The sequence below is a fragment of the Oncorhynchus nerka genome, linkage group LG12 (genome assembly GCF_034236695.1).
Source record: "Oncorhynchus nerka isolate Pitt River linkage group LG12, Oner_Uvic_2.0, whole genome shotgun sequence".
In the NCBI taxonomy this organism is placed as follows: domain Eukaryota; kingdom Metazoa; phylum Chordata; class Actinopteri; order Salmoniformes; family Salmonidae; genus Oncorhynchus; species Oncorhynchus nerka.
Genome location: NC_088407.1, coordinates 66,006,931 through 66,034,508, shown reverse-complemented (window position 1 = coordinate 66,034,508; position 27,578 = coordinate 66,006,931). Strand labels below are relative to the sequence as shown.

General features: G+C 44.0%; 1 protein-coding gene across 2 annotated transcripts in view; it reads left to right on the top strand.

The window, feature by feature from the left end:
- The window catches only part of apoba (apolipoprotein Ba), a 43,344-nt gene extending 19,538 nt beyond the window's left edge, over positions 1-23,806 (top strand). For both annotated transcript variants that reach the window (XM_029675682.2, XM_029675681.2), the window contains exons 23-29: positions 2,874-2,971; positions 9,804-10,177; positions 13,642-21,231; positions 21,315-21,426; positions 21,541-21,570; positions 21,843-22,029; positions 22,242-23,806. In XM_029675682.2, coding sequence (XP_029531542.2) covers positions 2,874-2,971; positions 9,804-10,177; positions 13,642-21,231; positions 21,315-21,426; positions 21,541-21,570; positions 21,843-22,029; positions 22,242-23,333 — 9,483 coding nt within the window. In that variant the 3' untranslated portion in view covers positions 23,334-23,806. The remainder of the gene's footprint in view (positions 1-2,873; positions 2,972-9,803; positions 10,178-13,641; positions 21,232-21,314; positions 21,427-21,540; positions 21,571-21,842; positions 22,030-22,241) is intronic.
- The last annotated feature ends 3,772 nt before the right edge of the window (positions 23,807-27,578 follow it).

The following is a 27,578-nucleotide window of genomic DNA, read 5'->3' as shown; positions in this document are numbered from 1 at the left end:
ATCTGTAATGGCCGTTGTTGGTGGAAGAAGGTGAGGACCAAGGCGTGGTGTGTGTCCATATTTATTCAAATGAACACGGAAATAACAAAAATACCAAAGAGAAGCGACCGAAAACAGTTCTGGCTGGTGCAGACACACAACAGAAAACAATCACCCACGAAACACAATAGAAAACAGGCTCCCTAAATATGGTTCTCAATCAGGGACAACGATTGACAGCTGCCTCTGATTGAGAACCATACCAGGCCAAACACAGAAATAGCAAACCATAGAAAAACTACCATAGACAACCCACCCAACTCACGCCCTGACCATACTAAAACAAAGACATAACAAAAGAACTAAGGTCAGAACGTGACAATACCCCCCCCCAAAGGTGCGGACTCCGGCCGAAAAAACCTATAGGGGAGGGTCTGGGTGGATGTCTGTCCGCGGTGGCGGCTCTGGCGTGGCAAGTGGACCCCACTCCACCATAGTCCTTGTCCGCCTCTTAGCCCGCCTCCGTGGCCTCTTTAGAGCAGCGACCCTCGCCGCCGACCTCGGACTGGGGACCCTAGCCACGGGTCCCGAATGGACAGGAGACTCCGGCAGCACCGGACGGACGGGAGACTCCGGCAGCACCGGACGGACGGGAGACTCCGGCAGCACCAGACGGACGGGAGACTCCGGCAGCACCGGACAGGCGGGAGACTCCGGCAGCTCCGGAGAGAAGGGCGATTCCGGCAGCACCGGACGGACGGGAGTCTCCGGCAGCACCGGACAGGCGGGAGACTCCGGCAGCTCCGGAGAGAAGGGCGATTCCGGCAGCACCGGCGTGACGGGTGATTCCGGCAGCTCCTGGCTGAAGGACAGCTCCAGTAGCTCCTGGCTGACGAGCGGCACCTGACTGACGGACGGCTCCGGCAGCTCCTGACTGACGGACGGCTCCGGCAGCTCCTGACTGACGGGCGGCTCCGGCAGCTCCTGACTGACGGGTGGCTCCGGCAGCTCCTGACTGACGGGCGGCTCTGGCAGCTCCTGACTGACGGGCGGCTCTGGCAGCTCAGGCCAGACAGGAGACTCTGGCAGCTCAGGACAGAGGGGAGACTCTGGCAGCTCAGGACAGACGGGAGACTCTGGCAGCTCAGGACAGACGGGAGACTCTGGCAGCTCAGGACAGACGGGAGACTCTGGCAGATCCGGACTGGAGGGAGACTCTGGCAGATCCGGACTGGAGGGAGACTCTGGCAGATCCGGACTGGAGGGAGACTCTGGCAGATCCGGACTGGAGGGAGACTCTGGCAGCGCTAGACAGGCGGGAGCATCAGTAGGGAGGAGACGGAGAGACAGCCTGATGTGGGGGGCTGCCACCGGATTCTGGTGCGTGGAGGTGGCACCGGATAGACCGGACCGTGAAGGCGCACTGGAGCTCTCGAGCACCGAGCCTGCCCAACCCTACCTGGCTGAATGCTTCCCGTAGCCAGGCCAGTGCGTCGAGGTGGAATAGCCCGCACTGGGCTGTGCTGGCGAACCGGGGACACCATGCGTAGGGCTGGTGCCATGTACCCCGGCCCGAGGAGACGCACTGGAGATCAGATGTGCTGAGCCGGCTTCATGGCACCTGGCTCGATGCCCACTCTAGCCCGGGCAATACGAGGCACTGCTATGTACCGCACCGGGCTATGCCTGCACACCGGGGACACCGTGCGCCTCACGGCATAACACGGTGTCTGCCCGGTCCACCTCTATCCACGGTAAGCATGGGGAGTTGGCTCAGGTCTCGAGTGTGCCACACTCCCCGTGTGCGCCCCCAATACATTTTTGGGGCTGCCTCTCGGGCTTCCTTGACCGCCGTGCCAACTCCATTCTCCGGTATCCCTCCTCACATTGTTCCAGAGAATCCCAGGCGGGCTCCGGGACTCTCCCTGGGTCGACCGACCACCTCTCGATTTCGTCCCATGTTGTAACCTCCTCCAGATAGCGCTGCTCCTTACCACGCTGCTTGGTCCTTTGGTGGTGGGTGATTCTGTAACGTTCGTCGTCTTCGTCTGATGAGGAGTAAGAGAGGTCGGACCAATTTACAGCGTGGTAAGTGTCCATTTTAATAAGACAAACTGAACACTACAAAAATACAAAATAACAAAGTGAAACAAACGAAACGGTCCCGTGTGGTAACAAACACTAACACGGAAAATAATCACCCACAACTCAAAAGTGAAACCAGGCTACCTAAATATGGTTCTCAATCAGGGACAACGATAAACAGCTGCCTCTGATTGAGAACCATACCAGGCCAAACACAGAAATCCCAAAACATAGAAAAAGGAACATAGACAACCCACCCAACTCACGCCCTGACCATACTAAAACAAAGACATAATAAAAGAACTAAGGTCAGAACGTGACAGGATCAAACAAGTTTCTAGAGTCTCATGCTTTATGTACTCATTCTGTGCTATGAATATGGGAACAAATATTAAAATGTTCACTACTTTAATACACAATGCAAATTTGCCCCAATACTTTTGGTCCCCTAAAATGGGGGACTATATACAAAAAGTGCTGTAATTTCTAAACAGTTCACACGATATGATTTCAAATACCCTCAAATTAAAGCTGACAGTCTGCACTTTAACCTCATTGTATCAAATCCAAAGTGCTGGAGTACAGAGCAAAACAACAAAAAATTGTCACTGTCCCAATACTTTGAGCTGACTGTATCTTTTGATTAATGGCATCGGCAGTAATTTTTCAAATGTTCTCCTCCCAATTGACATGCCTAGTTAAATAAAGTTAAGATAAATACAAAATGTTAACAAATTGCAACAATTTTGTTTCCATTGATAACATTTCTCTACAACAATTCTCAACCTAAAAAGTACATCTCATTTTAGGCATGCAACATTTGGCTGGACAAAGTTGCTGGAAGAAACAAGAGGATCCTTGCAGAACTCACTCTACCCACCGTGCCTGAGAAACTGTTCCTTCAATCGTAACTATCTGACAATTCACATATTAAGTGGGGTTGGGATTACAGTGCATTCGGAAAAGTATTCAGACCCCTTCCCTTTTACACATTTTGTTATGTTACAGCCTTATTCTAAAATATATTAAATAGTTTCACCCCCTCATCAATCTACACACAATACCAGACCCTTTCTCAGTACATTGTTGAAGCACCTTTGTCAGCAACTACAGAATTGAGTCTGGGTATGACGCTACAAGCTTGGCACACCTGTATTTTGGGAGTTTCTCCCATTCTCCTCTGCAGATCCTCTCAAGCTCTGTCAGGTTGGATGGGGAGCGTTGCTGCATAACAATTTTCAGATCTCTCCAGAGATGTTCGATCGGGTTCAAGTCCGTGCTCTGGCTGGGCCACTCAAGGACATTCAGAGACTTGTCCCAAAGCCACTCCTGTGTTGTCTTGGCTGTGTGCTTAGGTTCGTTGTCCTGTGGGAAGGTGAACCTTCTCTTCAGTTTGAGGTCCTCAGTACCGTGGGGCAGGTTTTCATCAAGGATCGCTCCGTACTTTGCTCCATTCATCTTTGCCTCAATCCTGACTAGCCAAATCAAATCAAATGTATTTATAAAGCCGTTCTTACATCAGCTGATGTCACAAAGTGCTGTACAGAAACCCAGCCTAATACCCCAAACAGCAAGCAATGCAGGTGTAGAAGCACGGTGGCTAGGAAAAACTCCCTAGAAATGCCAGAACCTAGGAAGAAACCTAGAGAGGAACCAGGCTATGAGGGGTGACCAGTCCTCTTCTGGCTGTGCTGGGTGGAGATTATAACAGAACATGGCCAAGATGTTCAAATGTTCATAGATGACCAGCAGGGTCAAATAATAATAATCACAGTGGTTGTCGAGGGTGCAACGGGTCAGCACCTCAGGAGTAAATGTCAGTTGGCTTTTCGTAGCCGATCATTTAGAGTATCTCTACCGCTCCTGCTGTCTCTAGAGAGATGAAACAGCAGGTCTGGGAGAGGTAGCACGTCCGGTGAACAGGTCAGGATTCCATAGCCGCAGGCAGAACAGTTGAAACTGGAGCAGCAGCACAGCCAGGTGGACTGGGTCAGCAAGGAGTCATCAGGCCAGGTAGTCCTGAGGCATGGTCCTAGGGCTCAGGTCCTCCGAGAGAGAGAGAGAGAGAGAAAGAAAGAAAGAAAGAAAGAAAGAAAGAAAGAAAGAAAGAAAGAAAGAAAGAAAGAAAGAAAGAAAGAAAGAAAGAAAGAAAGAAAGAAAGAAAGAAAGAAAGAAAAAGAGAGAAAGAGAGAGAATTAGAGAGAGCATACTAAAATTCACACAGGACACCGGATAAGACAGGAGAAATACTCCAGATATAACAGACTGACCCTAGCCCCCTGACACATAAACTACTGCAGCGTAACTACTGGAGGCTGTGACAAGAGGGCTCGGGAGACACTGTGGCCCCATCTGACGATACCCCTGGACAGGGTCAAACAGGCACGATATAACCCCACCCACTTTTCCAAAGCACAGCCCCCACACCACTAGAGGGATATCTTCAACCACCAACTTACCATCCTGAGACAAGACCGAGTATAGCCCACAAAGATCTCCGCCACTGCACATCCCAAGAGGGGCGCCAACCCGGACAGGAAGATCACGTCAGTGACTCAACCCACTCAAGTGACGCACCCCTCCTAGGGCCTCATGGAAGAGCACTAGTAAGCCAGTGATTCAGTCCCTGTAATAGGGTAAGAGGCAGAGAATCCCAGTGGAGAGAGTGGAACCCGCCAGGCAGAGACAGCAAGGGCGGTGCGTTGCTCCAGTGCCTTTCCGTTCACCTTCCCACTCCTGGGCCAGACTACACTCAATCATAGGACCTACTGATGAGATGAGTCTTCAATAAAGACTTAAAAGTTGAGACCGAGTCTGCGTCTCTCACATGGGTAGGCAGACCATTCCATAAAAATGGAGCTCTATAGGAGAAAGCCCTGCCTCCAGCTATTTGCTTAGAAATTCTAGGGACAGTTAGGAGGCCTGCGTCTAGTGACCGTAGCGTACGTGTAGGTATGTACGGCAGGACCAAATCAAAGAGATAGGTAGGAGCAAGCCCATGTAATGCTTTGTAGGTTAGCAGTAAAATCTTGAAATCAGCCATTGCCTTAACAGGAAGCCAGTGTAGAGAGGCTAGCACTGGAGTAATATGATCAAATGTTTTGGTTCTAGTCAAGATTCTAGCAGCCGTGTTTAGCACTAACTGAGGTTTATTTAATGCTTTATCCAGGTAGCCGGAAAGTAGAGCATTGCAGTAGTCTAACCTAGAAGTGACAAATGAATGGATACATTTTTCTGCATCATTTTTGGACAAAACGTTTCTGATTTTTTTAATGATGCGTAGATGGAAAAAAGCTGTCCTTGAAACAGTCTTGATATGTTCGTCAAAAGAGAGATCGGTAACGCCGAGGTCCTTCACAGTTTTATTTGAGACGACTGTACAACCATCAAGATTAATTGTCAGATTCAACAGAAGATCTCTTTGTTTCTTGGGACCTAGAACAAGCATCTCTATTTTGTCCGAGTCTAAAAGTAGAACATTTGCAGCCATCCACTTCCTTATATCTGAAACACAGGCTTCCAGGGAGGGTAATTTTGGGGCTTCGAAATGTACAGCTGTGTGTCATCCGCATAGCAGTGAAAGTTAACATTATGTTTCCGAATGACATCACCAAGAGGTAAAATATATAGTGAAAACAATTGTGGTCCTAAAACAGAACCTTGAGGAACACTGACATTTACAGTTGATTTGTCAGAGGACAAACCATCCACAGAGACAAACTGATATCTTTCCAACAGATAAGATCTAAACCAGGCCAGAACTTGTCCGTGTAGACCAATTTGGGTTTTAGCACTATGATGGGGTCTAAAACCAGACTGAAGCATTTAATATACATTGTTTGTCTTCAGGAAGGCAGCGAGTTACTGCGCAACCGCTTTTTCATTTTTTTTTAGAGGAATGGGAGATTCTATATAGGTCGATAGTTTTTAATATTTTCTGGGTCAAGGTTTGGCTTTTTCAAGAAAGGCTTTATTACTGCTAGCCTCCCAGTCCCTGCCGCTGAAAAACATCCCCACAGCATGATGCTGCCACCATCATGGTTTACCGTAGGGATGGTTCCAGGTTTCCTCCAGATGTGACGCTGGACGTTGGTTTCATCATTAGACCAGAGAATCTTGTTTCTCATGGTCTGAGAGTCTTTAGGTACCTTTTGGCAAACTCCAAGCGGGCTGAAATGTGCCTTTTACTGAGGAGTGGCTTCTGTCTGGCCACTCTACCATAAAGACCTGATTGGTGGAGTGCAGCAGAGATGGTTGTCTTTCTGGAAGGTTCTCCCATCTCCACAGAGGAACTCTAGAGCTCTGTTAGAGTCACCATTGGGTTTTTGGTCACCTCCCTGGTGGCCACCTCTAGGAAGAGTCTTGGTGGTTCCAAACGTCTTCCATTTAAGAATGATGGAGGCCACAGTGTTCTTGGCGACCTTCAATGCTGCAGAAATGTTTTGGTACACACCCCCAGATCTGTGCCTCGACCTCATGGCTTGATTTTTGCTCTGACATGCACTGTCAACTGTGGGACCTTAAATAGACAGGTGAATGCCTTTCCAAATCATGTCCAATCAAATGAATTTACCACAGGTGGAATCCAATCAAGTTGAAGAAACATCCCAAGGATGATCAATGGAAACAGGATGCACCTGAGCTCAACTTTGAGTCTCATAGCAAAGGATCTGAATACTTATGTACATAAGGTATTTATTTTTATAATTTTTTATACATTTGGGGTCTGAATACCTTCCGAAGGCACTGTATTTCCATGTCAATCCTTTCATTTACATTTACATTTAAGTCATTTAGCAGACGCTCTTATCCAGAGCGACTTACAAATTGGTGCGTTCACCTTATGACATCCAGTGGAACAGCCACTTTACAATAGTGCATCTAAATCTTTTAAGGGGGGGGGTGAGAAGGATTACTTTATCCTATCCTAGGTATTCCTTAAAGAGGTGGGGTTTCAGGTTCCGGAAGGTGGTGATTGACTCCGCTGTCCTGGCGTCGTGAGGGAGTTTGTTCCACCATTGGGGGGCCAGAGCAGCGAACAGTTTTGACTGGGCTGAGCGGGAACTGTACTTCCTCAGTGGTAGGGAGGCGAGCAGGCCAGAGGTGGATGAACGCAGTGCCCTTGTTTGGGTGTAGGGCCTGATCAGAGCCTGGAGGTACTGAGGTGCCGTTCCCCTCACAGCTCCGTAGGCAAGCACCATGGTCTTGTAGCGGATGCGAGCTTCAACTGGAAGCCAGTGGAGGGAGCGGAGGAGCAGGGTGACGTGAGAGAACTTGGGAAGGTTGAACACCAGACGGGCTGCGGCGTTCTGGATGAGTTGTAGGGGTTTAATGGCACAGGCAGGGAGCCCAGCCAACAGCGAGTTGCAGTAATCCAGACGGGAGATGACAAGTGCCTGGATTAGGACCTGCGCCGCTTCCTGTGTGAGGCAGGGTCGTACTCTGCGGATGTTGTAGAGCATGAACCTACAGGAACGGGCCACCGCCTTGATGTTAGTTGAGAACGACAGGGTGTTGTCCAGGATCACGCCAAGGTTCTTAGCGCTCTGGGAGGAGGACACAATGGAGTTGTCAACCGTGATGGCGAGATCATGGAACGGGCAGTCCTTCCCCGGGAGGAAGAGCAGCTCCGTCTTGCCGAGGTTCAGCTTGAGGTGGTGATCCGTCATCCACACTGATATGTCTGCCAGACATGCAGAGATGCGATTCGCCACCTGGTCATCAGAAGGGGGAAAGGAGAAGATTAATTGTGTGTCGTCTGCATAGCAATGATAGGAGAGACCATGTGAGGTTATGACAGAGCCAAGTGACTTGGTGTATAGCGTGAATAGGAGAGGGCCTAGAACAGAGCCCTGGGGGACGCCAGTGGTGAGAGCGCGTGGTGAGGAGACAGATTCTCGCCACGCCACCTGGTAGGAGCGACCTGTCAGTTAGGACGCAATCCAAGCATGGGCCGCGCCGGAGATGCCCAACTCGGAGAGGGTGGAGAGGAGGATCTGATGGTTCACAGTATCGAAGGCAGCCGATAGGTCTAGAAGGATGAGAGCAGAGGAGAGAGAGTTAGCTTTAGCAGTGCGGAGCGCCTCCGTGATACAGAGAAGAGCAGTCTCAGTTGAATGACTAGTCTTGAAACCTGACTGATTTGGATCAAGAAGGTCATTCTGAGAGAGATAGCGGAGAGCTGGCCAAGGACGGCACGTTCAAGAGTTTTGGAGAGAAAAGAAAGAAGGGATACTGGTCTGTAGTTGTTGACATCGGAGGGATCGAGTGTAGGTTTTTTCAGAAGGGGTGCAACTCTCGCTCTCTTGAAGACGGAAGGGACGTAGCCAGAGGTCAGGGATGAGTTGATGAGCGAGGTGAGGTAAGGGAGAAGGTCTCCGGAAATGGTCTGGAGAAGAGAGGAGGGGATAGGGTCAAGCGGGCAGGTTGTTGGGCGGCCGGCCGTCACAAGACGCGAGATTTCATCTGGAGAGAGAGGGGAGAAAGAGGTCAGAGCACAGGGTAGGGCAGTGTGAGCAGAACCAGCGGTGTCGTTTGACTTAGCAAACGAGGATCGGATGTCGTCGACCTTCTTTTCAAAATGGTTGACGAAGTCATCTGCAGAGAGGGAGGAGGGGGGGGGGATTCAGGAGGGAGGAGAAGGTGGCAAAGAGCTTCCTAGGGTTAGAGGCAGATGCTTGGAATTTAGAGTGGTAGAAAGTGGCTTTAGCAGCAGAGACAGAAGAGGAAAATGTAGAGAGGAGGGAGTGAAAGGATGCCAGGTCCGCAGGGAGGCGAGTTTTCCTCCATTTCCGCTCGGCTGCCCGGAGCCCTGTTCTGTGAGCTCGCAATGAGTCGTCGAGCCACGGAGCGGGAGGGGAGGACCGAGCCGGCCTGGAGGATAGGGGACATAGAGAGTCAAAGGATGCAGAAAGGGAGGAGAGGAGGGTTGAGGAGGCAGAATCAGGAGATAGGTTGGAGAAGGTTTGAGCAGAGGGAAGAGATGATAGGATGGAAGAGGAGAGAGTAGCGGGGGAGAGAGCGAAGGTTGGGACGGCGCGATACCATCCGAGTAGGGGCAGTGTGGGAAGTGTTGGATGAGAGCGAGAGGGAAAAGGATACAAGGTAGTGGTCGGAGACTTGGAGGGGAGTTGCAATGAGGTTAGTGGAAGAACAGCATCTAGTAAAGATGAGGTCGAGCGTATTTCCTGCCTTGTGAGTAGGGGGGGGAAGGTGAGAGGGTGAGGTCAAAAGAGGAGAGGAGTGGAAAGAAGGAGGCAGAGAGGAATGAGTCAAAGGTAGACGTGGGGAGGTTAAAGTCGCCCAGAACTGTGAGAGGTGAGCCGTCCTCAGGAAAGGAGCTTATCAAGGCATCAAGCTCATTGATGAACTCTCCGAGGGAACCATATCTACATGTACATGCTACCTCAATCAGCCTGACTAACCGGTATCTGTATATAGCCTCGCTACTTTTATAGCCTCGTATATAGCCTGTCTTACTGTTGTTTTATTTCTTTACCTACCTATTGTTCACCTAACACCTTTTTTGCACTATTGGTTAGAGCCTGTAAGTAAGCAATTCACTGTAAGGTCTACTACACCTGTTGTATTCGGCGCACGTGACAAATAAACTTTGATTTGATTCAATTCAGGAGATAAAATGAAATGTAATAATGGCAAAGTGTAAGGGGAAATCAGGATAAATTCTTCGCTAATAGCAATTAATTAATTTGTCACTTTCTTTTTTGTTTTTACAACAGTGACAGTTTATTCAGATACGAGTTCAACCAGAACAAAATGGCAATCTCCCTTGTTTTGCCTTTGGGAGGAAAATCTTCTGAGGAGTTAAACATTCCCGCTACCCTGTCCATTCCTGCCATTGATGTTCCTGAAATAGGTTGGATGGTTCCTGCCAATGAGATCCAAATCCCAACTTTCACCATACCTCGCTCTTTTGACATCGTGCTGCCCTTGCTTGGCCTTGCTGAGGTGGCCTCCAAAGTTAACAGCAACTTCTACAACTGGGAAGGATCCATCTCCGGGGGCAACAACACTGTTGATGTTCCCAGCTATATTGCTCATTTTAAAGTCAAGGCTCAGTCTCCTGTCAGCCCACTCGCCTACAGACTTGAAGGTAAACTTTGCTGATCTTTCCATGTTTCATTAGGGGTTCATAGTGAAGCTCTGTAACCTATTGTTATTCTTACATTTTGTTTTTCCTTGACATGGTCAAATAACTCAAGCATAGATTGGTAATTGTTTTTTTTGGGGGGGAGGGGATACAGAAACTAGAGGCCATGAGCAACTTTGTTAAAAATGACTGAACTGATTGGCCTATAGATGACGCTGGTATGATGTACTTTGCATCATATGATGCAAAACGCAGCATTTTATGATGTAAAATGCATTATTCCGCCTATATTTCGGTATTTTGGAAGTTATATATCTTGAGAACTTGATTGCTGACATGCAAAACATTTTGGGTCTATATCAACAATGGACTTACGCAACAAATACCAAAAGATCATTTTTGGGTGTAGTTTTCCTTTAAACTCTCCTATCCCCTGCCATTTGACCTAGAGTCTTGAAACTTTGTATGTAGTTGTCTGTCATCATGCTGAACAAATTTTCCTCAAGGACCCATAAGGTCCATCAGGATCGATTTTCCTCCATCTTGGACAAAAATAAATAAACATCTTCTCACAAACCAAGTCCGAATTACACCAAATGACACCAAATGTAGAATGTAGGTCCATTGTACATGTTTTAACTTAGTCTTAAGTTTGAGAAAAGCTAAGTGATTGATTAAGAGATGGCTGAGTTATTGATAAATCAGGAAATCGGAGACGTTACCTTGATGAACTATGTTACATTTTGGCATTGATATCTTAAAAAATAAGAAAACTATTAACAATTAACTTTTTTTAATATGTAATGCTAATGCTTAAATTAATCAGAAAAAAAAACTTCTTCTCATGGACTAAACTTAAGATTCACTCAAAATGTGGGCCTTGGACTCATCACAAAAGTCCCTAAAGAGTTTAAGAAAATAACGTTGATGCATTCAAAGATGTACACAGTATACCATTAGATGCATATTAGCACATATGTTAAAATATGCTACAAATACTTTGAAAATCTTCTTCTCATGAACCATACGACCAAATGACACCAAATGTAGAATGTAGGCCCATGGTACATGTCTTAACTTTGTCTTAAGTTTGAGAAAAGCTAAGGCATTGATCAAAATATGCTTATGTTATTGACAAATCTGATTTTATGTGTCCATTTAAACCACAGTAAATCAACTCCACAGTGGCTGTTGAACTTGAAACTTGTCATCGCTATTATGGACGTCCCTAAGATGAACTACAATGAATTTGGTATTGATATCTCAAAAAACAAGGAAACCATTAACAACAAATTCTTTGCATATGCAACGCTAATGCTCAAAATCATCTGCAATCATCTTCTCCTCATGAACCAAGATTCACTCCAGATTTTGTATTTTATGCTGTCATATAAGATATACAGTATTTCAAATTATATTTGTGTAGTGTTTTCTTGACCACACCTACAGTCTTGCTTCGGTACTTCGGTGCTGCAGTTTAACTCATAGACCGCACAATAGAGAAGTCGGATTTGAAAATTCCTAATAAGACACTTTAGTCTTCACCTTTGTACGCAAAACCATATTTGGTACATAGACTTACCACATTAATCTCTAATGAGTTTAACAAAATAAAGTCCCAGAATACAAAGATGACCGCAATATACCCATACACTAAGGCTGAAACTATTTCACAAGTCTTAACATTAACCATTAGTCAAATTGACTCCAGAATTGATATATAAACTCAGTACATTAAGTAATGACTTTAAGAATGATTACCTGCTGCAATCAAAGATAACAACCTACAGCGCTAGACTAAACTTCACTTTTGTCATTCTTGTGGTATTGAGAGATAAACATGGTAATGTTTCACTGATTGCACATAAAGGAAGATAGTTCCTACATGATAGAGTTTGCAGTTTGCTGTGTTATCCAACTGATCTTGTGTCCTTTCTGTCACCCCGTGAACCCCGTTCATTGCTGGTCGCTGCTATATTTTAATGTACAGTGCATTCAGAAAGTATTCAGACCACTTAACTTTTTCCACATTTTGATCTGTTTCAGCCTTATTCTAAAATGGATTAAATGGTTTGTTTTCCCTCATCAATCTACACACAATACCCCATAATGACAAAGTGAAAACAGGTTTTTAGAAATGTTTGCAAATGTATTCATAATAAAAACAGAAATACCTTATTTATATAAGTATTCAGAAACGTTGCACTCAAGGACTTGTCCCGAAGCCACTCCTGCATTGTCTTGGCTGTGTGCTCAGGGTCGTTGTCCTGTTGGAAGGTGAACCGTCGACCCAGTCTGTGGTCCTGAGCGCTCTGGAGCAGGTTTTCATCAAGGATCTCTTTGTACATTGCTCCGTTCATCTTTCGCTCGATCCTGATTAGTTTCCCAGACCCTGCCGCTGAAAAACATCCCCACAGCATGATGCTGCCACCAACATGCTTCACCGTAGGGATGGTGCCAGGTTTCTTGCATACGTGATGCTTGGCATTCAGGCCAAAGAGTTAAATCTTGGTTTCATCAGACCAGAGAATCTTGTTTCTCATGATCTGAGAGTCCTTTAGGTGCCTTTTGGCAAACTCCAAGCGGACTGTCATGTGTCTTTTACTGAGGAGTGGCTTCAGTCTGGCCACTCTGCCATAAAGGCCTGATTGGTGTAGTGCTGCAGAGATGGTTGTCTTTCTGGAAAGTTCTCCCATCTCCACAGAGGAACTCTGGAGCTCTGTCAAAGTTACCATTGGGTTTTTGGTCACCTCCCTGACCAAGGCCCTTCTCCCCAGATTGATCAGTTTGGCTGGGTGACCAGCTCTAGGAAGAGTATTGGTGCTTCCAAACTTCTTCCATTTAACAATGACGGAGGCTGCTGTGTTCTTGGGGACCTTGAATGATGCAGAAATGTTTTGGTACCCTTCCCCATATCTGTGCTTCTACACAATCCTGTCTCAGAGCTCTACGGACAATTTCTTCAACCTCATGGCTTGGTTTTTGCTCTGGCATGCACTGCCAACTGTAGGACCTTATATAGACAGGTGTGTGTCTTTCCAAATCATGTCCAATCAATTGTATTTACCACAGAGGAACTCCAATCAAGTTGTAGCATCATCTCAAGTATGATCAATGGAAAAGGATGCACCTGAGCTCAATTTTGAGTCTCATAGCAGAGGGTCTTAATACTTATTTAAATCATGTATTTCTGTTTTTTATTTGTAATACATTTGCAACAATTTTTTTTAAACTGTTTTTGCTTTGTCATTATGGGGTAGTGTGTGTAGATTGATGAGGAAAATTGTTTATTTAATCTATTTTAGAATAAGGCTGTAACTTAACAAAATGTGGAAAAAGTGAAGGGGTCTGAACACTTTCCGAATGCACTGTATATTTTCCACACATACATTTAAGTACATAGAAGATCACCATATTTCAATGTTTATATAATGACAATGGTTTAATCTCCTTTTGTCTTCATAAAGGCACAGGCATGATTTCAGGAACAGTGGAAGATAATCTGAAGTACCTAGTCAACGGGTCCCTGAGCCACAGTTTCATCGATGCCAGCTTCAGTGTCTTTGAAACCTTGAGCGTTACAGACAAACTGAATGCTAAGGCCAACTACAAAATTGAAGCCTCAAGTCCTCTGGGCCTGCAGACCTCTCTGTACTACTCAGCAATGTCAGAATCCACTTCTGAAGAGGTCACAGGGGATGGTAGCTTGGATGGAACCATCAGAGTGGGCTCATGGAAAGCCGACTCCACCTACAGACATAACTATGCCATTCGCCCCCTCGATAGAGAAGGAAGAGGAGAGTCCAATCTGCGGGTGAACTCCCCACTTATCCAGGCTCAGAACATGATCAAGGGAGTGTATGCCAATGACGAGTTGTCCATTGTGTCCAAAACCAATGTGCAGGACGATGCTCTCAAGCATGTGGCAGAGCTCAAGTACAAGGATGGCCAACTATCTCTAAAATGTGATGCTGTTTCCAATGCCCTGGGCAATATACTTAAGAACAAAGTTGAACTTGGAATCTCCAGTGAGGTAATCATTCTGAGAGTTGAGTCCCAGGCTGATGATGCAACAAACCAGGCTTACTCCCTTCTCACAGGTTCCCTGAACATGGACGGTCTTGAAGTCAACTCTGAAGGCTCCCTTACCGTTAAAGGAGGCCGTGGATTGCATAAGGCCACTGTGTCAGTGAACAGAAATGGCCTGGTTACCAGTGGCACCAACAGCCTGCAGTGCAGTCCCTTGACGTTTGAGAACATCTACAATGGGGGCATAGATAGTAGTGGAGCGTCCCTGACCTCCACGACCAAAGGAATGGCTGAAGACAGCAGAGCCGAGCTAAGCTTTGAGGGCAGAATATCAAGTACTGAGGTTTCTCTAGGCAGTGCCTTTAGAGGCAACGCCTATGATTCAAATGCAAGAAGTACAACAAACCTGGTATTGAACAGGCAGGGTTTCATCTTCTCCAACAACATGAAGGGATCTCTGCAGAACATGAAGACAGAAAACACCCATAGTCTGACTCTCACATTATGGACCCTGGCCTTCCGCTCTAAGACAGATAACTCCATCTGTGAGGACGCCTCCTACAAGCATGATATAAAGGTTGACGTGAAGCCTTTTGTTACCTCCATTGACATGAAAAATTATCTCAAGCTCTTTGATGTCCGTATGAACAATGAAGGCCAGTTAAAAATGGAGCCTACCAAGCTGGACCTGAGTGGAAGTTTAAGAGGAGCCTACAGAGACGAACATGAGCTCAGACACACTTATGAACTAAACTATGCTGACCTAGCTGGTGCTCTGAAGTGTAGTACAACTGGGAAGATAATGGATGCACAGATGAGCCACAACTGTGAAATTGAGATTGCAGGACTGACCTCCAAGTCTAACTGTGAGGCAAGGATAAACTCAGAATCATTACGTTTTGTCAGCACTATTCGCACCTTGGCACTGCCATTTAGTGTCACTGTCAATGCCATAATCAACAGTGATGGTGAGGTGGACCTGTTTGGGAAGCACACTGGGCAGCTCTACAGCAAATTGCTTGTTAAAGCAGAGCCTCTTGCACTTGCTTACTCACATGACTGCCGGGCCACAACCACACATATGCTGGGGAGTTGGGAATCTGCTGCTCACCTGGATAACAAGTTTGATGGTCTTCTAACACCCAGTGAACAGTCATTAACCTGGAAAACTAAATCCAAGTTTGACAACCACGCTTATAATCAAGACGTCAGCACTTACAACAATGCTCAGATGCTTGGAATTGAGTTTGAGGGAATAATATCTACAAACCTTTTAAATGAGGCTGGAGTGTGTGGAGACCAAAGGTCAGAGAAGGAAAACCAAGAATTCAGTGTATCTGGTTTCCTGAAGTATGACAAGAACAGTAACTCACATATCATCGAGCTTCCCTTCATTAAAAGCCTTCCTGCTGCTTTTGATCTCCTCAAGACTGCTGTTGTCAGTGCTCTGGAGGCCATGCAACATTATATCATCAGCTTAGACATTAACCAGCTAATTGGTGAGCTAAGAGTCCATTTGGACAATCTGCCGCAGCAAGTCAGTGACATCATGACAGAGATTGATTTGGAAAACAAAGTGACTGATGTCAAAGAGAAACTGATTATTTTGACACAAGAGTATGCTGTGACACTGGAAGACTTGGAAGCCTCTGTGGAGAATCTTAAGGTGAACATTGAAAAAACACTATTTGATATTGCAACCAAAATCAGAGACCTGATTGCGACAGTCAGGGGCAGCATTGAGAGGGGAGACTTGTCAGACGCCATTTCAAATGTCCTCTCACAAATTAGAAATATGCTTAAGGATGTTGATTACCATTTTAATATCAGAGAAACAATTGTCATAGTCATTGATGCAATTGAGGATGTCATCAGACAGATTGATCTACAGAAGCTAGGAGACAGCAGTGTTGCCTGGTTGGGGGACATTGATAGTAGATTTAGAATCAAAGAAAAACTTCAAGATAAAATTAGTGAATTGAAACAGGTTATTGAGACCTTTGATGTCACAATGTTTTTCCAGAATCTGAGGGACTACACCCTCTCAATCAACTTTGACTTTACTAAATATGTGGAGCAGCTAACTGCTAAGATTCCCACTGAGCAGATGGCCAGGGTCCTTGAATCTATAAAGGATGTCATTGTCAACTGGATTGAAGAATATGAAATTGCAGACAAAATCAATGCTATGTATTCTTATATCAGAGATCTGCTTCTCAGGTATGAGTTTGACAAGAGATTTGAAATATTCATGGATCAGACTGTAGTACTCATCAAGGAATTCCGAATCCAAGAAACTGTGCAGTCACTGGTTGATGCTTTGAAATCTATAGAAGTTGAAGTCATATATGACAACGTTATGCAACTACTGGATGGGTCTGTAAATCAGTTCAAATCAATTGACTTCAAGCAAAGTATTGATGAGCTAAAGGAATACATTTGCTCAGTCATCAAGATTATAAAGGAATTTGATTACAATGTGTTTGTTGATGATGCTAACCAGAAGATCAGTGAACTAACAAGTTATGTTAATAATCAGATTGAAGCCTATGGAATTGCACAAAAAATAGAGGCCTCCAGAGAATTTGTTAGAAAGATCCAGGGTTCTATCTTCAAATACTTGGAACAACTCAAAGAGACAAGAATTGCAGAAGTCGTGAAGATGATGAAAGATGTGATTGACACTACAGCCTTCAACGATATAAAGACGATTGTACAGCAAGCCCTTCAAGACATGAGAGATAGAGTTGATGGCATGAACATTAGAGAGGAGATACTCATATATCTGAAAAGGGCAAGTGACTCCTATACGAACATGGTTGCCTACATTTCTGTTCAGTTCAACAAACTGATTGAGGAAATCCGCAGGGTGGCTGAGGACCAAGATATATTAAACCAGATCAGTCAGGCTGTGGATGGTATTCTGGATGCACTGAAGACAGCAGATGTTGAGATTCCCTCTTTTGTAGTGCCTCTCACTGACCTCGTAATTCCCGCCATCCAAATCAACCTGAACAGGCTGCAGGACATAAGCATTCCGGCTCAAATCTCAGTCCCTGAGTTCACCATCCTGAGTTCTTACACTGTCCCAGCCATGAACATAGATTTTGAGGAAATCAAACAACAAATAATTGCATTCATCGACCAAGTAAGAGAATATGAGGTTCCAATGCCTCCACCCGAGGCCATCTTTGGAGACTTGAGAGCACTTTACTTATCCGACCTCCCAGACTTGACCTTCCCAGAAATAACTATTTTAGAGATCAAGCTTCCAGCCATCAACCTCCCTAAGTTGAATCTGGAGAACTTTGAAATCACAATGCTTCCAATTCCGGAGTTAAAGTTCCCTCAGGTCCACAGTGAAGTTCAAATTCCTGCTTTTGGCAAGCTCTATGGCGAGTTTAGAGTGAACTCCCCCCATTACACTCTTGTGACAGTAGCCTCATTAGAGAATTCAACAACAATTAATTTGAATAGAGATGCACCAGAGACTTCCAAGTTCACAGCCACGCTTACTTCTCAGGCCAAATCAGCCTGTGAATTCCTTGACTACTCCTTGGATGCCACTGCTCGTCTAGAAGCTTCTCAGATGGAAACATTGGTGTTTACTGAGACTGTGAATGTCACCCACATGGTCTTCTCTATAGATCACGAGGGATCACTGACTTTCAGCGCACCCTCTGCAGAAGCAACAGCAAAGACCACTGCTAAGGCCACTACTGAGATGTACACAGCTGATCTGGTGAACAACATTGCACTGTCCCTAAAGAGTGGAATTTCTGCATCAATAGACACTACCTACAGCCACAACTTCAACATCCCAGCTGTTGAAACTTCAAGCCAAGCCACCATGACCCAGACTGCAGCAGCCAGTCTTGAATCTGGTATTATTTCTGTGACTGTTCGAAATGAAGGAAGTGGAAAGTGGTCCATTCAAGACTACTCAGATGAAGGCACACAGAAAAACAATCTAGAATTCAACATCAATGTTATCACTGCGAAATTAACCTTTGTTGGAGAAACTGAAAGCAAGGTCTTGAAAATGAAACAAACCATGAATGCTGAATCTGTCATTTTCAGCCACTTCACTGTTGATGCCAGGGCTGAGACAGAACTTCCTTTCGTCAAGAGCAGTATTGTGGTTTTAAATGGAGATGCCCATGTGGGAGACCTAAAGATTGCACTGACAGCCTCCCACAATGCAGAGCTTATGGGAAGAATGAGTGGAACCATATCTAACACTTTGGTATTTTTGGCCCGTCCTTTTGAGATTGTCCTAGATTGCAAAAACGAAGGAAATTCAAAGGTTATCTTCCCATTGAAACTCACAGGAAAGTTTGATCTCCAAAATGAATTTGGTGTGATACTTAACTCTGAAATGCAGCGCGCCTGCTGGGCTGGCTTAGCTCGATTCAATCAGTACAAGTACTATCATAATTTCACCATGGACAACAATCAGAAAGACATTGGAATCTATGCAGCAATGAACGGTGAAGCCAATGTTGACTTTTTGACCGTTCCCCTCACCATCCCTGAGATGACAGTGCCTTATCTTAGATTGAAAACACCTCACATTCAAGAACTTTCTCTTTGGGAGCATGCTGGCCTCAAGGAACTTCTAACCACCCCTAGGCAATCATTTGAAATGAACCTAAAGCTTCAGTATCAGAAGAACCCTGACATGAACACCATTGATTATGACCTACAACCCTTCTACAATGCAATTAGTAATTTAGACATTTTTAGGGCTCACTTTGAGTTAGGGAGAAACAAACTTGTAAACCTTCTGACAACCTCTTACAATGAAGCCAAGACACATTTTGACAAATATAAGATTGACACATCCAACCAACCTCCCAGGTTTGTCACAGTCCCCGGATACAAAATACCCATCCTGCATATTGAAGTCTCTAGCTTCAGAGCAGAGTTACCTGCATTTGGCTTTTTCATCCCTAAGGAGGTCAGTACACCAGGTTTTAAAGTTCCAACAATGGGTTTTTCTGTGCCATCTTATACCCTGGTGCTGCCATCTCTGGAGCTGCCAGTCTTACATATTCCTGAGACATTGAGTGAGCTGACCCTTCCCTCATTCACACTACCTGCCATTCAGAACAACATCATGATCCCTGCCATGGGCAACATGACATGCGATTTCTCTTTCAAGTCCACTGTGATTACCCTGACTGCTAATGTAGGCCTCTATAACCAGTCTGACATTGTTGCCCGATTTGGAGCTTCCTCAACTTCTATGTTTGATATTCTAAAAGGTAAACTTGACGGGTCTACCAGCCTGACAAGGTCAAGGGGTTTAAAACTTGCCACTGCTCTGTCCTGGGAGCACAAGAACATAGAAGGCAGCCACGAATGTACTGTTAGTCTCTCTAAAAGGAACATGGAAGCTATTCTGGCAACTGTTGCAAGAGTCAACCTTCCCTTTGTGAGTCTGGAATTGAGTCAGGAACTTCTTGGAAATACCAAGACAAAACCAAATGTAGCCTCCAAGATGAAACTAAAATACATGCTTAATATGCCACTGATTGAGGCTGTAGGCAAGGGGAACATTGATCAAAACTTGGCATTGGAGGGACTTACATCTTATGTCTCACTGGAGACCTCTACCAAAGGAAAAACTGACATAACAGTAAAAAGGATTGTTTACTATGGAGCTATAGACAACGAGGCTAACATTTACCTAAACGCAAATGGCTTGCGATCCACAGTGAAAACTGACCTAGACTCCAACCTTGTTCACGATAAGGTTACCATATTGAATCTGAACATCAATAACAACCTAGCTCTTGAGGCATTTCTGAGGCGTGTGTATGCAACTTTGAATTACACCTGCAACAATATGGTTAACATTGTTTGGGCAGGGTTTGATACAAATGGGAAGCACTCTGTTAAAGCAAACTTAGACTTTGTTCCTCTAACAACGGTGACAGCTAAGGTAGACATTGGTGCAACCCAGCCATTCAATTACATGGATCTTCCAGGTGACGCAGGAGTGGATCAGAAATGTTATCTTTCCATCACTGCAGATAAGCAGACATTCAGCTGGAGTGGCAGAGAGCAACTTGCCTCTGTTGTACATTCCTTTGACTTACTTCTGTCAAATGATGAGGCTGAAGTGAAGATAGATATTGCTGAATCTGTGGAAGGATCTCTTGCTTTCCTGAAGTCTGTCTGGCTCCCTGTCTACCAGAAGACTATTTGGGATGTGCTTAAGTTAGAGCAGGTCTCCAGAATGGATGAAATGCAATTCCTCAATCTGTCCACTACTGTAGTTTACACAAAGAACAAAGAGGGACTAATTTTCACTTTACCATCCAAATTATTTGAGAATGGGGTCACCTTCAATATCCCAGAATTGACACTAGCAGTGCCTAGCTGGGTGAAAGAGATCCCAAAGGCTGTAAGGACGATTGACATGCGATTCCAAAATATTGATCTCCCAGATCAGGTCTCAGTGCCACCTGTCATCGATGTTCCAGCTTTTGATGTACCCTTCACCACTCTCCATGTGCCAGCCTTCTCAATTGATTTGAAGAATTTGGAGATCCCTACGATGATAAGCACCACTGGCTTTGACATCATGCTGCCTGGTCTGCCAAAGGTGGAAATTCCCAGTTTTGATATTGATATAGAGTTGCTACAGAACAGAATGTCCTTCCTGTCAGTGAAGCTGCCACAGTATGAAATCATTATCTCATCATTTACCTTCTCCAAGTCCATTACCATTGGTGAGCACACCATTAATTTGGATGAGATTGCTAGTCAGATTTCCAACTTTGAAATGCCAACCATTACCATCCCAGAACAGAAGATTGAAATCCCTGAAATCTCCCTGAACTTGCCTGTAAGTGTGTTTATCCCAGCCTTCGGTGCCCTTTCCACCACTGTGAAGGTGTTATCCCCAATTTACAATGTGACATCAACTGCAAACCTGGAAAACAAGGAGTCCAACGTTGTCACTTCACTGAAGTCCATCTGTACCTCCACTATGATCTTCCTGGAGTATGACCTCGATGGTAAGATTTTAAAAATGTACTTTGGATTACTTCCTCCAAGTACTTTCAGGTTTACATTTATTTTTGTATATTTGTCCCTGCAGCCACCGCCACTCTTCGTTTTGAGAACGGAGCAGTCCGCATGAATGGGAAATGCAACTTGGTTCACAGTGACATAAATGTCAACTGGCAGCATGTCTTCTCACAAAATCTCAGGTAAAATATGTTATGAAAGTAAGACTGATGCTTTCGAAAATACAACGCTACCAAATAATAAGATAACAACATATTTTTCTGATTTAAATGTAATATGTAATGTAATTTTCTTAGGATGAAACGGCAAGTCTCTCCTGATGCTATGTAAGTACCACAAGATAATTTGATTTTTTTTACTTTACTAGGCAAGTGAGTTAAGAAATTCTTATTTACAATGATGGCCTACCGGGGAACAGCCTTGTTCGGGGGCAGAACGGGGAACCTGGGCAACCTTTCGGTTACTGGCTCAACACTCTAACCACTAGGCTACCTGCCGCCCCAGACATCCTGTACATTTATACCTTTCAGCCCAGATTTTCCCCAACAGACAGATCATAATCGCATAAAAATCTAACCAAGTGTCCTTTATCTTTCAGTGTATCTCGTCATACTTTGATTGTGGATATCACCAGCCCAACCTTTGTTGATGTGAGCTTCCGCTATGCTTCCCGCAAGGATGGCATCACCACTTCCATGGCTTCCCCATCGATTGGTTTCCTCGGATTCCTTTTTACTTGGAGGTCACCTTCACAAGTGTACGGAAAAGTGTTCAGTCGCTACCTGGTAAGACACATCTGAATTACTGGAACTTGTTTTATATGCATACTACACACCTCTGCCTATAAATTGTCAAACTGAAAGCTTAGAGTTTTCAAGATGTTATTTTCTATGGACACAATACATAGCTTTTTTTGTTGTTGCCTTAATCAGTGTTTATACTGAAGGAATGAGACAAACAATTCTAATCCCCTCTTACTTGTTCCTTATCCATCCAGTCTAGCCCTGATAAGGATACGGACATTGTGAGTGTCAAAGCCACTCTGAAGAACTCTGAGAAGTTAAGTTTCCAGGTTGCCTGGAACATGAATACCATGCATTACACCATCGAAGGGCTCAAAGAGCGGATGCCTGCCATCACAGATGCGCTGCTTAAGTTCATAAACAAGTATCACACAGCTCACTTTGGCTTCAGTGTAAACCGTGCCTCCATTAAGCTAAAGAACTCTGTCTCCAACATCATTGAGAGAGCCTATCATGAGGTCCCATTGGGTTTTGATACACTACAGAATTCTATGAGAGAGATGTTTAGGATTGCAGCTGACAGTATACCGTCTATCGACATCACTGAACTGCTTAACAGTGTTCTTACGTTCTTGCGTGAGACTAATTTTGCTCTGCCCGGAATAGAGGAGAGACTTTCTGGACAGGAGCTCTACGAGATGGCCAGTCGCTCTGTGTCTGCAACCATTGACTGGGCTGCCCAAAGGTTCTCAAATCTCATGGAGACCATAACTGATATAATTGAAAGTTTAATTAAAGGCGTTCAGTTCACAATCCCTGGTAGCAATGTAGTTGTCAACGGAAACAAGGTTGTTGCCAACCTGAGGTCTGTCATGAGTGCCATCCAGGATGAGATGACCAAGGTAGTGAGACACTTGGAGGACGTGAGTCTGGAGGACCTGATCCAGAAAGTTCATAACCTCCTGCAGCTATGTTTCCAGAGGGCAGCAGAGTTCATCGCCTCTCTGAAGACACAAGACCTGAAGAAAATGTTGCGTTCTCTTGAGCGTGACATGTACGTAACAAAATCTAAAGCTGGTGAGTACAAAGATACTGCCAAAATAAAGATCCAGGAAATCTATAACGAGGTTACAGTGGATCGTGTGAACAATGACCTCAAGGAGCTTGTCGATTTTTTCCAGTCTCACTTTTATGGGGGATTCAATGAATTGATCTACCTAATGGAGCAGGCATCGCAAAGCACAGCTCCATACATAAGAGTAACATTGAAAAAGATGGACATTGATGTTCCCCTTCCCTTCTTTTGGAAGTCTTTCAGTGAGTGGCCAACACAGATAAGGCAGTGAGTGAGCGAGCAATGCTTATTACCACCACTTGAATAAGAACAGCTAACTAAATGTACTTTTCTATATGAAAAGAAAACACTATACTAAGCACAGGAGGTTGGTGGCACCTTTATTGAGGAGAACGGGCTTGTGGTAATGGCTGGAGTGGAATCATTGGAATGGTAACAAATACATCAAACACATGGTTTCTGTAATTGATGCTATTCCATATGCTCCATTCCGGCCGTTCTCCCCTCCGCAGCCTCCTGTGATACTAACATATACTTTATGTTTGAGCTGTGACTTTGCTATGTGGAAAACCCAAAAATATTATACTAACAAATATACATTATATTTGAGCTGTTATTATATATCACTGTGTTTCATTTTTTTTTAAAGCTAGTGGGTTTTTTTTAATGCCTGAACAATCATCTTTTTGATGACCATGTTAATTGAGACAATAAAGGGAATTTTTACAGTTATGGTCAACAACACATTTAATATGAGTTATTTCAAGTGAGATTCTTACATCCCAACAAATTAAGGAAGATGGTTCACACACATAAAGTACAGACTCCAAGACTCTTCTTTTGTTCTAGCTCAAGTTAAAATCGTGTGGCCTTTAGATGGCAGGGTAGTCCAACTCATTGGAATACTTCTGGTTATAGAATTCTAACTGTCTACATAGAAAGCTAAAAACCTTTGTTTGCTACAGATTTTGGATCTTAATTTGATCACTCTTCGGTTGCTGAAAAACTTCCTGCACTGTAGGAAATGCAGATGAGTTTTGTGATTTACATAAATTAACTGAAAACCTGCACTAATACACGGCTATATTAACAGTATTGCACTTTTCATGTCGTCTAATTTTGGCCAGCTTATAGCCTAACCACCGATCAAGCAACCTTATGGACTAAACGTTCAACTCCTGTTGCTGCGGGATTATTTCACTGAGACAATACAGGTCAAATTAAGATCCTACATCTGTAGGTCCAGTTATTCACCCTTCACCCTGCCTCTTCTCTCCTTTTTGCCCTCCCTTCTTTCTCACTCCCAATATCTCATACAGCCTCTTGCTCTCTTTCATAATGTGTGCCACATTCCCCCTGCTTATTTCCCCTGGTTACCTGGTTGGACACTTAATGCCCCCCACTGCTATTTCATATACTCTATCAAAGAGGGGCCCATAACAAATGTTGCTAAGCTTGGTGGCTGTCATCTGTTTGGAATTCAGGGCTGTGATGGTTGCAAGAGAAAACAGTTTTCCCACAGTAGTCTTTCAAAAAGTGTTGTGTTTGAGCTTTGCTCAAAACATATATAAAATATCAAAATGTAGAAATGCATTATATAAATAACTAACATAAGAATAAAAAAGATTAAAGATCATTGTTGGAACGTGGAGTCAGAAAGGACGTTGGCTTCATGTATTACTTCATTATGAGCAATCTCCTTCAGATTAAAGTGACTAAGTCACATGTCCAATTTGGTCAAGTATCTGTATGAGTTTCATGTTAATTTCAGAAAATGTAAAAAATGAAAAGTTCAGTGTGGCTTTATTTTTAGGAGCAATCATACATCATATTTCTTTAAATATTCATAGCAGTCAACAAATGAGGATGTGTTCTGGTGTTGGACGGTAGTAAATTCATTTTTTTGTCAGTTATTTCTATGAAGACATAAGGATGAACAGTCAAATGTGGAGTTATACAGTTGTACACAATTTTTTTTTAAATTTTCAATCCCACCCGCTGCTCTCTCCACCTGACCCCAAAAATGAAAGAAAAAAACATAACACCCTCATCCTTGCCATCCAATACCTAATTTATTTTTACATTGTCATACAAACACGATCACACACGATTAAGTCTCTGACAAATCAAATCAAATTGTATTAGTCACATGCGCCGAATACAACAGGTAGACCTTACAGTGAAATGCTTACTTACGAGCCCCTAACCAACAGTGCAGTTTCAAAAAATACAGATACGAATAAGAGATTACAAGTAATTACAGAGCAGCAGTAAAAAAATAACAATATATACAGGGGGGTACCGGTACAGAGTCAATGTGCAGAGGCACCGGTTAGTTGAGGTAGTATGTACAGGTAGGTATCAGACAATCATGGAACTGAATCATACTGTATGTCCGCAGGTTACCTGGGCATCTACTGGCCTGCCAAGATGGTGCCACTGTAGGCTGCAGGTAGCCAAACTTAACTGACAAGATAGTCTCTATAACACAAACCATTGCTCAGATGTTAAAGTGACTTCAGAGGTAATTAATAAGATTTCCTATTGTTGAATACCCCTGAATTGGATTACTGCCAGCCATGAGTAATCTGATCTCTGTGAAGAAGTAACAAGGTTGCGAAAGAAAACAAAATGTCTGTGATTTACGAGGTGCGTAAAAGGCAATAAAACATCCACTGTGAAACCCCCACCCCTTTCCCATAATATTCCTCATGCACATTGCCAGCTGTGTGTTGAGCTGGACAGTGATAAAACTCATATGACTTATTGTAAATTCTTGCAATGTTTCATCTCTGACCTTCAAGATCAGATGCAGCCTTGCTCTTGAGAGACTTTGTCATTAGCACATTGCATCAGGATTGTATTAGTCAAAAGGTCCGTTTTCTTTCCATTAGGGCCTTGATGAAGACACACTGGCTACTTAAAAAAGACACCAACGCCAGCCAGTAGCTTTCCTCTCGCACCTGTTGACACCCTTCGCTCTTTGAAATGAAAAGGTTTTCCTTAAGTCAATCTGAGTTGACCTAACATAAACTTCACATAAAGGCAAATAAACACAATATTATGCCACTCTGAAATATTATGTCATGATACTCATGATAATTGTGTGCAACTGTAAAGTACCGCCTACCTTATTAAGAAGAATGCCCCCAAGAACAAATCTGCAAATGGAAGAGAGGCCCCACTGGACACACCACGTCATTTCAACGTGGACATTTGGGTATTATTTGGAGACGTTGATCAATGACATTTCAACCTTTATTCACCCGCTCAAAAAGACAGACAGAAGTTTGTTGAATTACCAATGTGTTACTACTATTTTTTCAACCATCTAAAAGCACAACCAAATTCCAATAAAAACATGTCGGATTATGGTTTAGTTGTTATCAACATGTGCTATCATTGCATTTTCAACCATTTAAAAGCACAACAAAGCCCTGGATCAGATCAAGCGTTAACAAGAAATAGCTGATGCTTGGCAGTGTCGGAGGTGGAGCTGTCAAATCAAAGTGGTTGCTCGTGTGATCATAGTTACAAAGCCACACCCGTCCCACTCATGTTAGGAGTTCAGAATAAGAAAGTGTAGGCTATATAGAAATAAGGACACTTAAATCTCAAAATCTTCAAAATAGAGGAATTCTATCAGTCTAATTGAGGTGTAGATTACATCTCATGTGCTAGTGTTCGAACTTGTAAATAAAGCTGATTTCTCTTAATGTCACACTTTATGTATAATGCCGGGAGCCGCTTGTGGATTTGACAGCTCTAACGTAGGTCCACCTCAGACACTGCCAAAAAAAACACTATTCAGGTGTCGGCTAGTGCGGATCTGATACAATCTAGCCCAAGGTTCAAATGGGAATACAATGTCAGATATTTTGTATTTTACAACAATTTAATGTCATTGTACTTTGCCTAATAGCACAACCAAAATGGCCTGGATTGCAACTGAAATGACGTTAAAAGTACATAGTGCAAGGGATTCTGCTCGTATTATTAAAGCAGTTGTGAAGATCTCCACAGACCTGTGACCTTTGTGTGAGCATGTACACTTTCTATTATTACATAAGAAGATATTTACAGTTGAAGTCGGAAGTTTACATACACCTTAGCCAAATACATTTAACATTAAAAAAAAAACCTGTCTTAGGTCAGTTACGATCACCACTTTATTTTAAGAATGTGAAATGTCAGAATAATAGTAGAGAGAATTATTTATTTCAGCTTTTATTTCTTTCATCACATTCCCAGTGGGTCAGAAGTTTACATACATTCAATTAGTATTTGGTAGCACTGCCTTTAATTGTTTAACTTGGGTCAAATGTTTCGGGTAACCTTCCACAAGCTTCCCACAATAAGTTGGGTGAGTTTTGGCCCATTCCTCCTGACAGAGCTGGTGTAAATGAGTCAGGTTTGTAGGCCTCCTTGCTCACACAGGCTTTTTCAGATCTGCACAAAATGTTCTATAGGATTGATGTCAGGGCTTTGTGATAGCCACTTCAGTACCTTGACTTTG